General features: G+C 31.6%; 3 protein-coding genes across 11 annotated transcripts in view; 1 reads left to right on the plus strand and 2 right to left on the minus strand.

The window, feature by feature from the left end:
• LOC130449337 (uncharacterized protein CG43867) overlaps window positions 1–19,632 on the minus strand; it is a 297,480-nt gene that overhangs the window by 108,051 nt on the left and 169,797 nt on the right. The gene's annotated exons all lie outside the window — the stretch shown is intronic.
• LOC130449339 (probable cytochrome P450 6a14) lies at window positions 789–11,646 on the minus strand. 5 transcript variants are annotated; one of them, XM_056787100.1, is made up of 5 exons: window positions 8,893–9,070; window positions 3,379–3,820; window positions 1,633–2,337; window positions 1,305–1,556; window positions 789–1,001 (listed from the first exon to the last, which is right to left on the minus strand). In XM_056787100.1, exons 2-5 carry the CDS (start codon window positions 3,803–3,805, stop codon window positions 838–840), a joined length of 1,548 nt encoding a protein of 515 aa, XP_056643078.1. In that variant the 5' UTR covers window positions 3,806–3,820; window positions 8,893–9,070; the 3' UTR covers window positions 789–837. The 5 variants fall into 5 exon arrangements, with proteins under 5 accessions (XP_056643078.1, XP_056643082.1, XP_056643080.1 ...); XM_056787104.1 differs by lacking the exon at window positions 8,893–9,070 and adding an exon at window positions 6,059–6,117; XM_056787102.1 differs by lacking the exon at window positions 8,893–9,070 and adding an exon at window positions 11,557–11,646 and having other exon boundaries at window positions 809–1,001.
• LOC130449342 (cytochrome P450 6a2-like) lies at window positions 11,121–18,506 on the plus strand. 2 transcript variants are annotated; one of them, XM_056787108.1, is made up of 5 exons: window positions 11,121–11,376; window positions 11,633–12,075; window positions 14,179–14,877; window positions 16,298–16,549; window positions 18,292–18,506. In XM_056787108.1, exons 2-5 carry the CDS (start codon window positions 11,661–11,663, stop codon window positions 18,456–18,458), a joined length of 1,533 nt encoding a protein of 510 aa, XP_056643086.1. In that variant the 5' UTR covers window positions 11,121–11,376; window positions 11,633–11,660; the 3' UTR covers window positions 18,459–18,506. The 2 variants fall into 2 exon arrangements, with proteins under 2 accessions (XP_056643086.1, XP_056643085.1); XM_056787107.1 differs by having other exon boundaries at window positions 11,128–11,376; window positions 16,298–18,506.

The raw sequence follows: 19,632 nt of genomic DNA on the forward strand, positions 1-19,632 counted from the left end.
AAACTTAATAAAAACAGCAACTGTAACTTTGAAGTCGAAACAAATGTATGCAATTAATTCTTATCGCGTCCACGGGTTTTTTATTGGTTTAAGCGTTTTCAAAATTACCCAAAATTATCCAGTTATTAATTTCCCTTAGTTTTAAGCGAATTTGGTATAATGGTTTCCGTGTAAATTTGTATTTTCTATTTATTTTATAAAATATGATTTCAGTTCTTCTATATGTTACAGCATAAGTCCTTTTTTATACAAATCTGTTCTACCTACTCGTTTATTCTTTAGGAATTTCCATCTCTGCTCCCGTTTCCTTCCTTATTCCATTTTTTCCGCAGTTTTACAGCTGACCGGTTGGGAGTTAAACCACACCTAAAGTACTCAACTGGTACACCACAAACAAACCAATTCAACTCAACTCCAACAACTGGGAATTCAGTCGAGGGCTGCAGCCATCCCGGATTTTCATAGATCAGTCCCACTTTTCTCTTTAGTATATAGAAATCTGAGTTTTTTTTAAATTTATAACTGTTTTCATTCGTTGTGCTCTTGGATACAGAGTTGAATTTATAATTTGTTGCTAAAACTTTTTTTATTATTCATAGCAGTAAATATCAGTTTGGAGCATCGTGTTCGTGGATAGTTTGTTAAGTTTTTATTTATTTAATTCATGAGGTTTTTCCAGCTTTTCCACTTTAAACGTCGTTCGTTAAAAACCTGGTGTATCATACTTTACCTGATGCCGAATAACACTTCCTCAGGAAGAGGTTACATGGTATAACAAAATAAAAAAGTTTATTATTAATATATTTGTTTATTACTTCAATCATTATTGTCAGACATTTATTTTATTTTTTCGAGATTGAGCCAAGCTCCACCTTTTACGGACGCGATGAAACCTATATCGTATTTGATAGGCAGCTGGGTTTTTTCGTTCAAAGTAACTTTGTAATTCTTCAGCACACTACATAATCCTACTTTCGCTTGCAGTTTGCCAAATCGTAAACCTAGAATATGATATAAATAACTATTAAAAATACCGTGGAAAGTCCTTCTAGAGCTTTGAAGGCAATTTTATCAAATAAACCTACTACGAATCTCAGAACCATATTTTTTAAAGTATGATCAATCCAAGTTATCGTCTCCAGAGATTGAGTTTACCTTCAGTCTCTGAATGCGATAACTAGTGTTGGTGTAGTGGTGGTGTAAACAGTATATTCAGTCTGAGAAGATCTTCACGAATTCGTGGGTTACCTCAACGTTTGAACTTATCTCCAATAGGAGATTGTATTGAAACAATCAATTCTCACCTATACACGTTCTGGGTCCTTCACCGAACGGCATATAAGCGAATTGATTTCTCTTGCTTTTGTTTTCTTCGTTGAATCTTTCTGGATCAAAATTTTCCGGATCCGGATAATATTCTGGATCTCTTTGGATACAATATACGGGAACGACGACTCTAGTACCAGCTTCTAATACTAAATTACTATTTGGAATTTTATACGATTTAGTACAAATCCTGGGTAATGTAGTTAGAGGAGGATGTTTCCTGAGAGTTTCTGCAACATGTTTTTGAAAAATAAATCAATTTAATTGGGCTTTTCATTGCTGGAATGTTAAGTTTGCTTTACTCACCTAGTACTACTTTCTCTAAGTACGTCATTTCCATGATGGCTTCGTAAGTAATTTCATTATCATGCCGTGCAAGTACTTCGTTTATATCTTCTCTAAGTTTATCTTGGATATCTTGACGTTGAGCTAATTCTAATAAAGCAAAAGTCATTGTAGTGGCTGAAGTTTCAAAACCAGCTATAAAAAATACGAAAGATTGAGCTGCTATTTCATTCAAAGTCAAAGCTTGTTGATTTTCAGTATTTTTGTGAATTAGCGTCGGATCGTCATCGTTTTCACTAATTTTTCCAATATTTTTCAGCTGTATAAGTAAATGCATGAAGTCTTTTCGGTAAACGTTGTTTTTTTCTCTGTAAGCTATAGTGTCCTTAACGAGATTCATATAAAAAGTTTCTGTATCTTTTTCGAAAACTTTTATCTTCAACATTGTCGTCAACCATTTTGGTAGTAAGCGGAGAAGAGAGAATTTAATTATTGTTTTCCATGAACTGGTAAATATCTTTTTACCGTATTTTCTGAAATCCGAATCGGGGTTTTTCATGCTGTTTATTTCTATACCGAACGCTACTGATCCAATAACGTCGGTTGTAAAGCAAGCTAGCGTTTCTTTAATGTCGACCGGTTCTTTCTTGCGTGCAGATTCTACTAACAGTTCATTCAAACCCTCCGTACAATCTAGCATGGTTTGGAACATCATCTTCATTTTACCTAAAAAAATTCGATTGTTCGGAGTTTAGGCGTGAAAATTAAGTGTTTAGACTGATCTTTCAAAGTAATTTTATTCCTTTGGAATCCAGACAACGCTGGAGAAGTGCCAAAATAAGTCAAAAAGACTAAAGTCAAGTGAATAGGGATGCTGAAGATTCACAACAACTTAATGCTGATGAATGATGATGAATATAGTTTGGTCTTCACCTTTAGCAACATCTTACCTAGAGGAAACACATTCAAACTAAAAGAAGACAGCTTGATTTCCAAAAGTACTGGCTCTTAGGATGGAAATCGTAGTTGAATATTACCAAATTAAAATCTATTCAAAACTACGGACTCATCATCCACATATTTGATTCCAAAGTGCTTCTTTTCATCAAGGACTTTACATAATGAACGAACCAATCACCACGCAAACAATCTAATAGAGGAGCCATACAACAAAAGTATAGGTTCAAACGTAGCCCCAAGATGTGCTTCAAAATTAAATCAATGTAGAATAAAGTGACAACTTTGGGGTAGTGTCAGTAAAGCAACGATTACTATCGTTCTGAGGTATACTTTGTGCAATAGTGAAAGTATCTTGGTACTCTCCATAAAGATCTTAGCGTATCGTACATCTCAGAAGAAATAGAAGCAAAGCACCGAACGGTAAGACGCAAATAAGAACCTTTCAATACAACCATCACTAGAGCCCCAAAGAAACAGACGACTAAAAAGACGAATCCCTATACATCCGAAATAAATTATAGGAAGAAATCATATCGAGTCATTGGTGAACTTGGAGATATTGAGTTTATCAGTACAATGATATGTTTCTGTATAAAAGCAAAATGGTAATGAAGGGACGTGAAACGAAGATGTTTTTTGAAGTCCGTTGATGAAATAGAAGTAACTATAAGTGAATTATGATTTTAAAGGATTCTGATGAGGATAACCAGGATGAAATACAATTTTTGTATGGAAACGACGAAATGAAATGGTCTATTAATAAATGATTATGATAAGTATGATTAATAAATACATAAGGATACTTACCCGAAGTGAACGTTGGCGTTAGTTTTGCTCTAAGATTTCTCCATTTTTCGTCTTCCAAATTGAAAAGATGTCCACTAAGAGGATCGTTCTTTTCGTCAATTAACATACCGCGGTTCGGGAAATGAACAAAATCTTTTTGCATGATACATTTGACCAAATCTAAATCGACTGGTATAAATTGCGGTGAAAAGAACGAATACATTCCACCAAACATCTTTTTACGAGATTTTATTTCATCGTAAATTGTTTGAATAAATTCTATAGTCGGTTTTTGACGTTTTATAACCGGTCCCACATTTCCGAAAGGAAATTCCGGTTCAATATAATATACGTTTCGATCTTTCCAATAAGAATATTTTCGTTTTGAATAGAAATAGATCAAAGTTATTATTGTTGTGATAAGATACACCCAAATACTGATTACCATTTTTATATTCAAATTCTAAAAAACAAATACCTGTTTAAATATGAAATAGAAACGTAGAGACGATGAAATGCAATAAATACTAGAAAATCAAAGTTGGATAATAAGTAAAACAATAACTAAATAAATAATAACAATATATATATACGATGAATACTCAAGGGCGAAGTAGTAGGTTAAATTTAGAGAAAATTGAGGAAACACAAAGATATTTTCATATAGTGTGATCAATAACAAAAAAATATGAAAACATAACTAACAAATTGCATAATATTGACAAAAAAAAATCACAATTATTGCCATATTTTTTTAACTAACAACTAAGAAAATCGAAGTAAAAGAAAACAGATGAGGGTGAGAAACAAATAGAAGACAAGAAAGTGTGTGGTAGCAGAGGTAATTGAATAAAATGAAAACCTGGACATTACATTGAGAAAATAGAAAAAGACAAGATTTAATGAGAATAGCACATCAGTGATAGATTACAATTCGTAGATAAAAGCTTGCACAAACTAGAAAACGAACATAAAAATAACTAAATAAAGATACAAATAAAATAAAATTTCAATATACAGAATAAAACCACAATGAGTTACAAAATTGTATGTACAAAACCCATATGATAAAGGATTCTAAAAAAAATGGTATATTACGTAAAATTATAATAATCAAATGGCGAGACATGAGTTTGTGAGACTAGGGACTTTAAACGACAAAAGATAAACTCGAGGATTCAATTACAAAAAGACAACAAAGAACCAGTTCCACTGTTTATTGCTTTGTAATGAACAGCTCCTCAAATTTAAGTACCTATATTGATTGAATTCGAATTTGAATGTTAGAAAAATAAATTTATTGGTATCACTTTCCGTTTTTTAACTGTTGAATACCAAAAAGGGATCATATAATATTATTTTGCTCTCCTTAGGATACTGAAATTTAACTAAATACAATAATTTCTAAAATAAAATCGATAAAATATTTTATCACAGTTATTATAGGATAAAAACTATTAAAAATTATCGACGAAAATGCTTTTGGTTTCTGCTATGATTACCGAGTAATTTTTATTTTAAGAAAACGTCAAATTTATTCAATAATTTTGCTTGAAATGTCAATCTATAGCTAAAAAAATTCAAATTCGAGAACTAGAAAAATATGTTAATTGGTATTTTCCGTTTTTCCAAAAGGGATCATATAATTTTATTTTTCTCTCCTTAGAATACTAAAAATTGGATAAATACAATAATTTTTAAAATAAAATCGATAATATATTTTATCACAGTTATTATACGATAAAAACTATTAAAAATTATCGACGAAAATGGTTTTGGTTTCTGCTGTGATTACCACGTAATTTTTATTTTAAGAAAATGTTAAATTTATTCAGCAATTTTGCTCGAAATGTCATTCTATAGCTAAAAATTTGATCAGTATGTTATTTAGGTAACAATATATGGAACAATAAAGTCAAGACCTCGCATAACCTTTCCAAAAATTATCAGACCTATTTCTGTTTCTTCAAAACAGGAAACTCTGAACGAAATTTGAGTCTATTATCTCGTACAAGTGCAGCGCCGGATTAAGATTTATAAGGCCCGGGGCTAAAATAATGACGGGGCCCCCTTAAGGAATTTGAAAACCCGGAAAAATTCACAAAATAATATCAATACGTTAGATTTGTGGTATCAACACATCAAAAAATACAAAATGATTTCCAAATGATGGCTCCCTCTTGGACCTGGGGCCCGGGGCTATAGCCCCCCAAGCCCCTAGCTTAATCCGGCCCTGTACAAGGGTCTCGATTACACCCAGGCGCAGCTATACCAAGATATTAGAGCCTCGTTAATAGAAGTTAAATCCTAGGAGCTTGACAATTGGAAGAATTTTGTCAAAAGTTACTTGGGATTGTCAAAATGAACAAAACCTTTATAACAACGCTGGAAATTGAATAAACTATTGTCTTCATGAAGATAAAAAAAATATCATAATCATATTGTTTATAGTTGAAAAGGGAAGTCCGCTGTAAGTGTTGTAGATTTGTTTTCATGTGGTAAAATGAATTATTAAATTTACGTTTAATTAAAATTCAGACAAGTAAACATGTTGGGTACTTCTTGATATTCAACTGGAAGTAGTTTACACTTTATTATTCATACAAAATTAATATATCAATATCAAAAATTGATAACTTCCTCATTTTTCAACATATTATGCAATCGAAAAAGTTAAAAAAATTTTTTATAGTGTACTTACATACTTAGTTTTTATGATGTGATGATGAGTAGAAGGTTTTGTCTTTTTCAACACATTTGTTTATCAAAGGTTATATATTTGGAATAAGAACAATGATAAGCACTTGTTATCTCTATGATAAACAAACTATACAATAGTGTATATTATACGATTATAACAAGATATATAAATAACGAAAACAGTATTATATATGACATACAAAATGCAAGTTCTTAAATATGTATCATTACTTGTTATTCTAACATAATTATAAGAATACCAATCAAAAAATCATTTTTAGTCAGTTCAAGTCGTCTTCTTTATATACCATTAAAGTTGCGGCCCTAAATATGTCAGATGATGTGACGTTATATCATTTTCTAAGTCGATATATTCTTCCCTTTCCAATAGATTTATTTCCTATAAAACTTCTCTGAATTAAGAGGTGTAGGATCTCATATTTTGGGCCCCTCATAATGTTTTTTTTCCTTCATGAAGAATGTTTACATCCTTCTTTGTTTTCCTCAAGACATTGGCCCATTATATTCTCAGCATCCTACGGTAGGTATAAATCTCGAAATCTTTTAGATTTCGCTCACAATTTACGTTGAGTGCCCAATATCCGTTTTCTTAGCTCCAATCTCAGATCGCTGCTACAGAGGAACTTCTTGATTTTCATAAAAGTTGTACAGGCTTCTCCGATTCGAAATCTTATTTCTAAATGGTAATCCACGAAGCAGTCAACACTTGTACCCAGATAATCATATTTCTGGATTGCCTACATACTGTTTTTCATTGGGCACTTCAGTTTGTTGACAATTCAGTCTTCCTAACGTCAAGTGGAAGACCATTTTCTCGACTAATGTTGGTGAGTTTATTCAACATTTTTGTAGATCTTGCATGTTTTTGGCGAAAAGTAGCAAATAATTTAATGGAGTACCGGTAATTTATTACGAGGACATCATTGTTGAGGGCTTTGGTGAAGATTTCCTCTGAGGGGACGTTGAAATGCAGTGGAGAAAGTACACATACCTGTCTGACTCCTCGTAGACTTCTGACAGACGCAGTTTGTTGTTGTCAAAATACCCAAAATCCCATGTCAAAAATGTCTAAATTCAGAAATGATGTAGGCTATCAAGTTAACAAATAATCTTCAAGGTTAATTATAAGAGCCATTGAATTCCTTTGGAGAAAAACATTTGTCATCACTCCAAGAGAAAATAGTGATTAGGAATGGAATGTTTCTGATGAAGATGAATCAGAAACCGAGGATCTCTAATCCCTAATACGAAAAAAGATCTTTTAAAATGGAAATTATATTATTATATTTTAATAACACTTTGGTTTTTCTGATATTTTTACCATATATTACAAATTTGAACTGATTATTAATCTACAAGTCATGCAGAACTTTTTTTCAAGGATATTTTTTTGTGGAATGTAAGATAGAGTTTTTTCCATTTGTAGAAAACTTTTTGGGACACACTGTGTACCATACCTAACCAAAAATCATTCCTTCATCAGTCATTAAATTGTTGTGTCAGTTATTTGAAGCTCATTTTTCTAAATATACTCAAAAATACTCAATATCATTATGATCATCCACATATTGACAACATTGTAAAAATTTTGATATCTAACTAGTGATCGAGCGTTCCACTGTACTTTGTTTTAATGGATAAACTAAGAATTTTAGTTTTTGCAAAATGTATTGTTGAAAAATAAATTTTAACTTTGATTTCGTTAGGTTACTATTTTATATTTTGATATCATATATCATATTTTGATGAAGACTTGAGGAAAAGTCGAAACGTCAAATTTTATCTTTCAAAAATTATTAAAAAAACTAATTTTAAAAAAGAAGAGACCTATAATCAAGAATATTTAGATGCATTAATATATCAAAAGGTCTAAGAAATCAATTAAGTTTATTTTGACATATTGTATATGTTATGATATTGTTTTTATCATTATCATTATCATTATCATATCAATTTCCAACAGCCAAAATCACGTGTCACTAGATGGCACTGATTTTGGCTTCTATAGAGTGTTTGATGCTGTTTAATTTTGTATATTTTTCCAGTGATTTCGGTAGGGTTTTCTTTATTTTTGTGATTTCCGTTATTTCCTAAACCTGTTTGGGTGGTTAGAACCAAGTTTTGTCTTTAAGAATCGGTGTAAAAAATGACTCTTTTTAACATCATATTGGAATCAGAAGCACACCACTAAAAAAAGGTGAAGCGGTTTTTAAAGAACATATAGTAATATGTATTCTAGAAGGTACAAATTCAAAAACCATTAAAAGTTTCTGTCTACAGACGTCAGGTCCAAATTTCCAGCCTCATGAGATAACAATTAATCTAATTGATGTAGGTAAAGTTTGGATATGCATTTTGTTTATGTAAGTACGCAAAGGGACTTGAATATCTACACGAAATTACCAAAAAAGTACACAAGAATTTTATTGGCCACTATAATGGGATTTTAATAACTAAAAAATATATGACACTACAGCTTCGCCACTTTTTTATTGTTTTCAAAACGCACCTCATAGATGTGTGGTTGTTTTTACCTCAGAAAAACACTTTGAACAAATATATTATTTCACTATTTGGACTAAAACTTCAAACACTTTCTATTGTTTACAAAACAACAAAATCAGTTCGTATTCTGGATCTGTTGTTGAAATTTCTTCGTAATTTTCTTGAATTTTAGAGGATGATCAAGTAAGAGTGATCAATCAGTTGTGCATTGGTTTCATAGATAAATATTAAATGCGTTTTCTATTAAAAATATAATCAACTCATTAGAGTTATGAAACTTAATATAAATATACATATATCTCAACATACCTTGAATACGATGTTTGTCCTACATATTAAAGTTATTTTTCAATCTTATTTGGTTTGCATAAAGATGAATGTTGTTTTATTTAAATGATTATTATGTTTAGATTCGATCTATTAGTTCGACCTTGTCTAAACTCTGAATATCTTATAGTCCTCACCAACTAGTAAGTATACTTATTATTATATATATTATTGAATTGAATAAATAGTGATTAATTGATATATCAAACTATTATATTCTACGTGTAATTTACAAATTTCAAACATGCTGAGTAATTAATATTATCAATATCAAAAGTTACCTTGAATATTCACGATATAAAGCACTCGAAACGTACAATGATTATTCTTAACAGTTATTTTAATAGATAAAACCGTTAAAATTCGCGAACAGATAGAACTTTAATCCCAATTTTCATTTTAAAAACATTCCTCAAGCTATTTCAACATTAATGACTAAAATGTTTACTTCCTTTCAATCTACGAGGTACATCCACAAAGTAAGTTCCGTTTGATTGTATAAAAAACAAACGCGTACAAATTCAGAAAAAATATTTATCGAACAAATATCTACAACTATTAAACTAATTTTTTATATAGCTTCCGAAATTTTGTACGCATAGCTGCTGCCTATGATTCCAAATACCTTTTGATAGTTCTCATCGCTGCTTGGTGTTGCGTATTTCCTCAACGGTCAGTGTACATGTGCTTTGATTTTTTGGCCTCATCTTCTTTTTTCTAATATGGAGTATATTAGTATATTAATTCCCAACATATTATTCACACTACCACTACACCACCAGTCACAATTACACTTACTGACGCACGTTTCGATAACCAAGTTATCATCTTCAAAGACCAAAGATCAACGACTTAACCCTTTAACAGATGCCCCATTGTCTTTCTCTCCATAGGCACGCGTTTTTCTCCTTCTTCTTCATATCGCTGCAGGAGACACGTGTAGACTTCCCAACGTGTGAATTACTGCTCAAAATTCATACCACTGGGCACTCAACTTAACGCTGATGCTCAATTCTTCAGCCATATCGCGTTAATATTTGAACCACTATTTATAAACATAAAATATGGATAAAGTGGTTTCAATAATTTGACTACAGTTGTCGTTAGATGTCAAGACTATATAGAATACTTTATGCGCATTTATATTATCTTAAATACTAATTCTATTGTATACAAAAGTTATAATTAATTATATTTATGGTCGTCACGTCACATCAATACAAACATAAGGATAAGTAATTTGATAATTTGATGGATCTTCAATTGTCTAAGGGACATATGGAATCGCTTAAGTACGACGTTGAGGACTATCAGTTCACAATAAATCTCAACGAATAATTAGTAGAAGTTAAGTAGGTAGATTTTTGATTATTCAGAATCACATTAATATAAGACAAAAATTAAGTAATCCGAGACGATAGGACTATAGCTAGACTTCTGTATAGACTATTGGATATGAGTGCATTGAACGCTTACATCATTCAACAGAGTCATGAAAGAAAACCTAAAATGACACTTATATGAAATTGCGATGCTAAAATCAAAGACTGCCCACAAAACTGCGAATGAGCATTGCAGCAGCTCTAAAAATTGAGTTGACAGAAGCGGAATCTTCTGGAGAGACCATAAAATTAGATAGAAAGAAAAGAAAGCGATGCTCATTCTGTTTACCTGGGAAAAGAGCTAAGACTGTGCATGACTTGCACAAATATCGTCTGTAATTCATGCAAGTAGGTGTCAGATTTTCCAAAAAAAAGTTTGAATATTTTTTTGTTGGTTTTATGAAAAAAGATACTTTATTTAGTAGGGAGGAAAATAGATAAAATGTGGAACTTATTTTTTTGTTTTTATTTAGATTGTTGTAAGCCAACTTATTCTGATGGTGACAAAAAACCACTGATATTGTAAGTGCCATTGTGATTTTGATAAATATAGATTCCTTGTAAAACAAAATATTAGTTTTATTTAAAATAACCTTAAAAAATAAATATCATTCGATTTTCTAGCCATTTTAAAATACAGGGTACATTGGACCCTTGACTATAGAAACGTAAGAATTTTCCACCACTATAGTTAAGGGTTAAATGTTCCCATCAGGAGTGGCGGGATAATTTGGCACTTGGAGATTTTAAGAAAATAATAAAAAAGCGTTTCATCTATCCCCACTCTACGGTACTCTCCAATATTCATGAAGCAGAAGATGAATTCTTGTTTTATTCATTCAGTTTATTTGATATGGCAACAGTGTTGAAATCAGTTTGGGTGTAAGCGACTGTATATATCTAATTTAAACTTGTAATTGAGAATAAAGTGCGTAATAAAATACCGTAGGTCGATAACAGAAATGAAATGTGTTTGTTTAATAAACATAAATATTTATCAAGAAAAGAAGGATGAATAAATAACTACGGTGAAATGATAAATCAGTGAATACAAAGTGAGGTTATTGCTTTCGTCCGCTAACAGGTATGAGGAAACGAGACTTTAGTCTGAACTTTAATTGCGGTGTTGTAGTATCGTTTCAAAATTCTTTTAATTGAATCCACATTATTTCAAAAGAAATTCCCTATTTTACTAATACTCTGAGCTAGAATAAACGTTACGAAATATAATTAAAATAAAAATACAGAATTATGATCTACTTACCACGTAATTCAACAATAATATTAAAAAAATATAGATAAGATATGACAATTACGGATTAAATAAAATTATATTTCAGTGAGTGCAAAACAGAATCTCGTACAGCGATGCTTCCACTATTAGTATTAATTGTAATACTAGCAGTTTATTTATACATAAAATGGATTTATTCCCATTGGAAAAGAACAGGACTACAACAAATAGAACCAAATTTTTTATACGGAAATGTTAAAAATACAATTTTGGGAAGAATTAGTATCGGCGATTTGTATAAAAACTTTTACGCTGAATTCAAATCAATGGGATTAAAACATGGAGGCGTTTACGAATTTCTAACTCCGGCTTACGTACCAATCGATACGGAAATTATAAAATGTATTTTACAAAAAGATTTTAATCATTTTATGAACCATGGTGAGTATGTTAACGAAGAATTAGATCCCCTCACCGGGCATCTTTTAGCTTTGGAAAACGAAAGATGGAAGAAACTGAGAGGAAAACTCACACCTACATTTACATCAGGTATTACATTCTTTTCCAGTTCTGATTCGTACTCTATTCTTCTGTTTTGAATTACACAATTCTACTTCTGTTTATTTTGGTAATATTACAAGTTTAAGTTGACTTAATCTTCCTCTTTTATTTTCATTGTTAGTTATATTGGGTGATAATATATATTCAAATGAAAAATCGAACAATAAGTGAAAATATAACTTGTATATACAGCGTGTCGCATTTAAGAGGAAGGAATCATTTACATTTTCATTATAATGTTCTTGATTTTAGGTCTTTTCTGTTTTAAAATATTAAAATTCGTTTTTTTTTAATAATTTTTGAAAGATTGATAAAAAAATTAACATTTCGACTTAACTTTAGTCTTTACCAAAAATCAAATATCAAAAAGCTCCAAGAAATTAAAGAAATTTTCATTATTTTAACGAATTAAGATTTGAATTTTTAAAGAATCTAATAGGATGATACTACTAATAAGTTCTCAAGCCAAAATAAAAAAAATATGATATTGAAAAGTAATATTTTTAAGTTTTTTGAGCTATAGTGAATTGGCTATCTCAAAATTAATATTTTTAGATAATGGTAGTTGTTTTAGAGTTTGTATATAAACCTTTTACATATAGAAAAGCATCTTCTGTGATTTCCATTCAACCATGAACTATTTTTTTTTATGTAAAAGCACAAGAGGGTAAACTCTTTTACACTTGAGTAATTCAAGTGGTACCCTGCCGTGTGGAGATGCCTGTGGATATTGATCTTGAACTTCTGCAGTGTTCTAAAAAAACTTGCCATGGTAGCTGATTCCACAGATTTGCACTTCTCCATAGGAATCCCGATAAATTCAAGTTTTGGACGTTAATATCAGACAGTCGTCTACATTCTTTTGTCTATGCGTACGTAGCAACCAGTTGCCACCATTCTATCTTGTACATCATCACTTGGACAATATAATCTGAGATTATGCTGCCAACAGATTTCTCTAGTTCCTGTCTGAATCTCTCCAGTAGTTATACAACAAGAACGTGTGTCTTGTATCATTTGGTTTGTGATCACAGTACGTAAACTCGGGAATCTGTATGAAGATACCGTTGGAAATAGCCATATCACGTCAGGAGTTGGGTAATGTTAAAGGTCACATCTCCGATCTTCCTAGCACAAATTGCTGGGAATAGGATTTTTCCGTTAGCCCCACAGGAAACATGTAACGAGCTTTCGTTTTTTGCTTTTGATTCCTTTATAGCTGTAGATGTGTCCAAACGAAAGAAATTTTGCGCATTATTGGAAAAATTGATCAAATTAAGTAAAATGTAATCCCATTGACGTCGATCGACAAAAACTGACGACAAATGCCATGAATTGATACGAATTGACATCAATCCACGGTAATAGAAATTCTGTTGATGCGCTCTAGTCTCTGTGGCTAAGTATCCAAAGTTTTGAGAGGATACAACCTAATTAGTATTGATACTTTGGATAGTTAGCCACAGATAATCTCCAGTCACAAGTATGTCACCAGAATAGCTCAGACAATCTTAAGAGGTTTGGATAATGAAGCCATACGCATTGCTGAGCAGTACACGATTAAACTGCACACATTACACGATTAAACTGCACACAGTACATACTGATGAGTACTTCCATATTGAAGTACTGAGTACTAGAAAAATTTCGTGTGATTTTACAGTACCCAGTTGACAATTAGAGAGATAGCCAAGCCAACACTCGTAGACAAGAAGTCTCAGCAATTCTTAACTTGTGGCTTGAACTCGTTTTGTAAATAGGATTCTAATTTATATTGTGAAATCTAAGTCAAGGAAGAACGGGTTTAGATTGGATAGACAGTGATAATCTCGTTTAATGTCCATTACCATTAATAGTTCCAGTCACTAACTGAACTTTCTTCTTATTTCGCTCCTTTAGTCTCTAAGTAGAATTATTTAACTTGTGTGAGGTGAAGTACTTATGATTACTTCAACACAGTTCTTGCCCAACTTTGGTGAATCATGTGATGAATATTCTGTTGTAATTAGGTCAAGGGATAAACAAAGAATCAGCCTTCATGTATCTCTATGCCTCACTTCGAAGTTTACTTTTACTATGACTATTTTTTAGGTAAAATGAAGATGATGTTTCCAACAATGGTAACATGTACTGAAGGTTTAATAGATATCCTTAAAGATTATGCTAAAATTCAAGATGGTGTAGATATCAAGGACGTGCTACAGAGATTTACGACCGACATAATAGGTTCAGCAGCTTTTGGTTTGGATTGTAACAGTTTGAAAGACCCCAATTCCGAATTTATGGAATTTGGCAGGAAAATATTTAGAGGCAGTAGAATTAGGAGTTTGAAACGAATGATTTGTAATAATCTACCAAAAAGTTTTTTGTCGTTTATAAGATTTAAACGAACCGACAGATCTATAGAAGATTTTTTCATGGGAGTTGTTAGAAGTACGGTCGATTATAGAGAAAGCAACAACATACATCGTAGAGACTTTATGCATTTATTACTGCAGCTCAAAAACAGAGGAAAAGTTACTGAAGATGAAAGTATTTTTCCTAATGGAGACGAAAAAGGAGATCACTTTCTAACGTTCAACGAAGTTGCTGCTCAATGTTTCGTCTTCTTTTTGGCTGGTTTCGAAACTTCTTCAACAACAATGACGTTTGTTCTACTGGAATTAGCTAAACGTCAAGATCTTCAAGATAAATTGAGAGAAGAAATAAAAACCGTCATCCAAAGACACAATAACAAAATAACTTACGAGGGTATAATGGAAATGAGTTATTTAGATAAAGTTGTTAATGGTAAGTTCATGTTGTTTTTACCCAAATATGTCTTTGCTAGGTGTGCCCTAATTTCCTCAAAGTGGTATTACGTCTTTAAGAACACGTGTGACTATTCATATTGTTCAAACTATTAGTTCCGGAAGGAGTAGCAACAAAACAAATCCAAGAACCATTGTTGAAAGTATATACGGACTTGTCATCTTCAATTAAAATAGTATAAAGATGGACAACTGCATTTAAAAGTAGTCTTGGGGATGACTTATGTCCAAAAAGTACATCAACTTCAAAAATTATATAAAATCACATCCCTTTGGATCAGATTAGGCAGTGTAAGCAAAATTTTGATCAAAGTTTGGGGTTAAACAAAGATCTGCTCACAAAATGAATGGTTCAATGAAGAGCATGATTGAATAGAAGACGATGCACGCTCATTCGATCTTGATCCGACCTTCGTTGATAGATGACTTGAATACCAACAACAAACTGTCTTCACAATGTTACAAGAACTTTCAATCTGTAGAAACATTTTCGTGAAGATGATACCAGATGCGGAAGGCGATCTGTAATGATTTGTTGTTTTACATTCGAACTAGCATAACCTGAATAAGAAAATATTTTAAAATAGCGGTTGAAGGCAATATTTATCATTTTCATCGATATCGTCATCGTGCATATGTTCCTGTTGGTTAAACAGTGATTATACAGTTTTATTTTAACATCCTGGATAATCTAAAAGCACAAGTTTCTCTATGCGAACCTAGCTTATCACTGAAACAAGCTGAATGTTGCACCATGACAATTACTTATTGATTTTTCGATGAAAAAAAAAAGAATTCGAACGACGTTAGACCCACTATTTACTACTATATACTTAACTGAGGATTATTGCGGACATATTTATTTAAAAACTCCAAAATACTTTTATAAACCGGTTCCAATAGTTTTCAATCGTCTCAACAATTGTTTACTAACTTTTTCTGTTTCTTAATGCATTTTGAAGCTTGTATTTTGCTCAATGCTTTTTTATAAAATCTAATTTTCTTGTACCACAGGTGAATTTTTGATCAGAAGGAAAAATTTTTATATCATGTTCAAACTGAACAGTTTTATTTCTAATTCATTTCTTCCTAAATCTGATCTCTCATCAAGGTCATCGTATATGATTCATCTCATCTTTTTCTTCATCACCCGATATATTTCCACTCTGATACAATCTAAAAAACAAAATTTTCCTTTTTGCTTGATAAGTATTAAATAACAATTAACATCATCACTTTTTTGGATGGAAATTGACATTTACATATTTGTATTAGCGATGTTGCTAAACTAATAAAATCCCATTTCAATATGTTATGGTTGCTTTGTTGACCTTGGTACCACATATTCCTCATCTTTTGTAAATAATTACTAATTAATAATAATGATCCATTAATTTAAGAAACGTTACGTCTCCATCCACCTGCACCACTCACCGGAAGAGTATGTAATGCTGCATATAGAATCCCCAATACAGACGTCATCATTCAAAAAGGAGATAAAATAAGAATTTCCATCTTGGGTATTCATAGAGATCCCGAATATTACCCGGACCCTGATACGTTTGATCCGGAGAGATTTAACGAAGAAAATAAAGCTAAGAGACCAAATTTTTCGTTTTTACCGTTCGGTGAGGGTCCAAGGATTTGCATCGGTGAGTTTATCATCTCTATTAAAGGTAAACAAGAGAAACGACATCTCCAAAATTATTTTCGTCGTAAAAACTATATTGATAGTTTAGAAATTGATGACTTAATTTTATATTTAGTCCAGAGGTCTTTAGTTAATTCGATTAACCATTTTAATGAAACAATTTATCAATAATCTGGGGTAGATGAAACTTATACGGAAACGGAGACGTTCCTGATGGACTGAGTTAGTGTAGTCTTAAGAATTAATAAATAAAACAGATTATACTGGTACTTCTTTCACAACAAAAAAACTTGGAACTATAATATTACCATATTTGACCTTTTCCAACTTCTTTTGAATCAACAGCATCTTCATCGGGCTCACAAAAAAAACATCATTAATATCTCTACCTCTAAAGGCGATATCTTTCGGCCTTTCTAGTCCTCTGTTCCAGTTGTGTCTTTACCGGGTATCCAAACCCCAAGTCCACGGTTCCTTCATGACCTTATCAATTAGGTATTTCACAGGTGTATGATCTGGAGATACGTTTACTGCATCCTCATCCACCGTAGCTTCATCTTACTATCGTTTAGGACCTTCAGAGGTATGTGAACTGCAGATATATTCAGGTGCATCTTCATGTATCCAAACACCAAGTTCACTGCCGCTCCGACTCACTGCCAACTATAATCTTCACAGATGTCTGACCTCGAGATGTATTCAGCTGTACTTTTACGTCACTTTTTTCCAAACACAAAGTTCATTGTTGCCTCGTGACTCTATTAACTAGTGCCTTCACATTTATCAGACCTAGAAATACCTCCATCTGAATCTTCATTAAGCTTGCCAATAGTTAGGACCAATACTTCCTTTCTCTTCAATAGGAATGACGTCTTAATATAATTTTATCAACTAACCTAACTATCGAATAAGACCCTGAAGGCCTGAAGATATCACCAGCTGTATCTTTACTAAGCTTGCCGATACTCAGAACCAAAACTCTCTTTGTCCTTTGTCCACAACCACTAATCCTGGAACTTTAGTTGCTATTGTAATTCATAAAATCGTCATTGTGTTAGTACATTTTTCTGAAACCATGGTTTTTAATGACATTAATAGAACGCTGCTTCTTGGAAATGGATCCATATCACTGTTGTACTTTCTCAAACGGTCACGTCCTTGGTATACCTTGTATTGTCTTTAACCTAAATATCAAATCATCTCTAAACAGGTTGAGCATAGTAGTATGCCACTCTTTGAACCATTATTAATGGATTTGTTGTTTTCCAGTTGTCTTCTGAGCTTCGTTATCAACAATTCACTTGATTACTATTCGGGTACGCTTGTTGAAACAAATCTACACTAATTTGTGACTTATGGCAAAAGAGGTTGTTTATTTATTAAAAGAAATCATTATTAATAACATTCTGTTCTTTGACTTTTCATTATCATCGTCTAACTTTGTTGTCTCCTTTGATGTCGTTAACTTCTTATATAGTTAATCTGAGGTACCGACCAAATTTTTTTTTAAATAATTCCATAACATTCCATCACAATATGCTGAAATATCGAATTTTTTACTTTGAGTTTTGTTGAAACAATATAATGAAATGTAGATAATGTCTATAAAGATTATATTTGGGATATCGACAATGCGGAAGTTTCTAAAATTCTATTTTAGAGTTTAATCTTTACTTGCAATTTAACATCTATATTTTTTTTACGTTTTTAGTACGAATATATGTAATTTTTTCATAAATTTAGGTGCAAGATTCGGCCTTCTACAGACGAAAGTGGGATTAGTTTCAATAATTAAAAATTTCAAAGTCACTTTGAACGAAAAAACCAAACTTCCAATTACGTATATGCCAAAAGCTATTATTTCTAGCGTTGCAGGTGGCGTATGGTTAAATGTGCATGAGGTAGAATAAATTTCGCAAATTCAAATATTATTTGTTTAATAAATGCATTTATTTTAATTAACTGTGTTTTATTTCATTTGGAATAATGCAAATGTAATCAAAATGGCATGATTATTTAAAACAAAACCTTCCAACAATTTCTCATAATGTGGTCAGAATAATTACAAAAATTATTTTTATAGTCCAGTCAAATTATACGAAATAAAATTATTTTTCAATTTTTGATCTCGTTTTTACTGAATATCTCATAAAGAACAGAGCAATACATTGCCTATACATTTTGCATAAAAAGTTTCTTTCTGTAACCAATATGAACCGTGGTACAACCTACCAAATACAGATCGTACCAAAATTATTGAAAATCTTGAAATATTCGATAAAACTATATTCAGTGAATTTTATTTCGTGGTGTCAAAAATCAGCACTCAAAATAATCGACAAGAGAGCTGCTTGTGCTCAAAATCACAAAATCGTTCTTCTTAAAGCCTGGAAGAGATATTCATACAGGTTTGATTCTGTCAACTTGTAACATTTTCTTTGCCATGTTCGGACCAAAGTCTATAACATGATAGAAAACACCCGATATGAAGGAGGCCGTAGTGGTCCTCAATATGAAATTCACGACAATATTTAGAGAAGCTTTTGATCGAATCTAGTTGTGATTGGATGTTTTTCATGTGGTAGGACATTAGAATCAATCTTCTTGATCAATACTACCGAAGATTAATGAATTTTTATATAGTAGGACATCAGCATAAATTCAATTAATGATTTTATGCAGTGGGACATTAGAATCAAATTTCTTGATCAATATTAGTGAAGATTGATGAATTTTATATAGTGGGACATTAGAATAAAACTTCTTGATCAATAATAGTGAAGATTGATGATTTTTTTATATTGTGGGACGTCAGTATAAATTGAATTAATGATTTTATGTAGTAGGACATTAGAATAAAACTTCTTGATCAATATTACTGAATATTGATTAATTTTATCTAGTAGGACATTAGAATCAATCTCCTTGAGCATTATAATCAATCTTTTTGATCAATACTAGTGAATATTGATGAATTTTCTACATAGTAGGACATCAGCATAAATTCAATTAATGATTTTATGTAGTGGGACATCAGAATCAAATTTCTTGATCAATATTAGTGAAGATTGATGATTTTTTTAT

Source organism: Diorhabda sublineata, chromosome 10, assembly GCF_026230105.1.
Source record: "Diorhabda sublineata isolate icDioSubl1.1 chromosome 10, icDioSubl1.1, whole genome shotgun sequence".
Classification (NCBI taxonomy): domain Eukaryota; kingdom Metazoa; phylum Arthropoda; class Insecta; order Coleoptera; family Chrysomelidae; genus Diorhabda; species Diorhabda sublineata.

What these genes read in the sequence shown, in the direction of transcription:
- LOC130449342 (XM_056787107.1), top strand. Translation starts at nt 11,661, where the DNA reads ATGCTTCCACTATTAGTATTAATTGTAATACTAGCAGTTTATTTATAC. An exon ending in CACACCTACATTTACATCAG is followed by an intron (nt 12,076 to 14,178) that starts GTATTACATTCT and finishes ACTATTTTTTAG; the next exon opens with GTAAAATGAAGATGATGTTT. An exon ending in TTTAGATAAAGTTGTTAATG is followed by an intron (nt 14,878 to 16,297) that starts GTAAGTTCATGT and finishes CATTAATTTAAG; the next exon opens with AAACGTTACGTCTCCATCCA.
- LOC130449339 (XM_056787100.1), bottom strand. Translation starts at nt 3,805, where the DNA reads ATGGTAATCAGTATTTGGGTGTATCTTATCACAACAATAATAACTTTG. An exon ending in AACGCCAACGTTCACTTCGG is followed by an intron (nt 2,338 to 3,378) that starts GTAAGTATCCTT and finishes GAATTTTTTTAG; the next exon opens with GTAAAATGAAGATGATGTTC. An exon ending in AGGACCCAGAACGTGTATAG is followed by an intron (nt 1,002 to 1,304) that starts GTGAGAATTGAT and finishes ATCATATTCTAG; the next exon opens with GTTTACGATTTGGCAAACTG.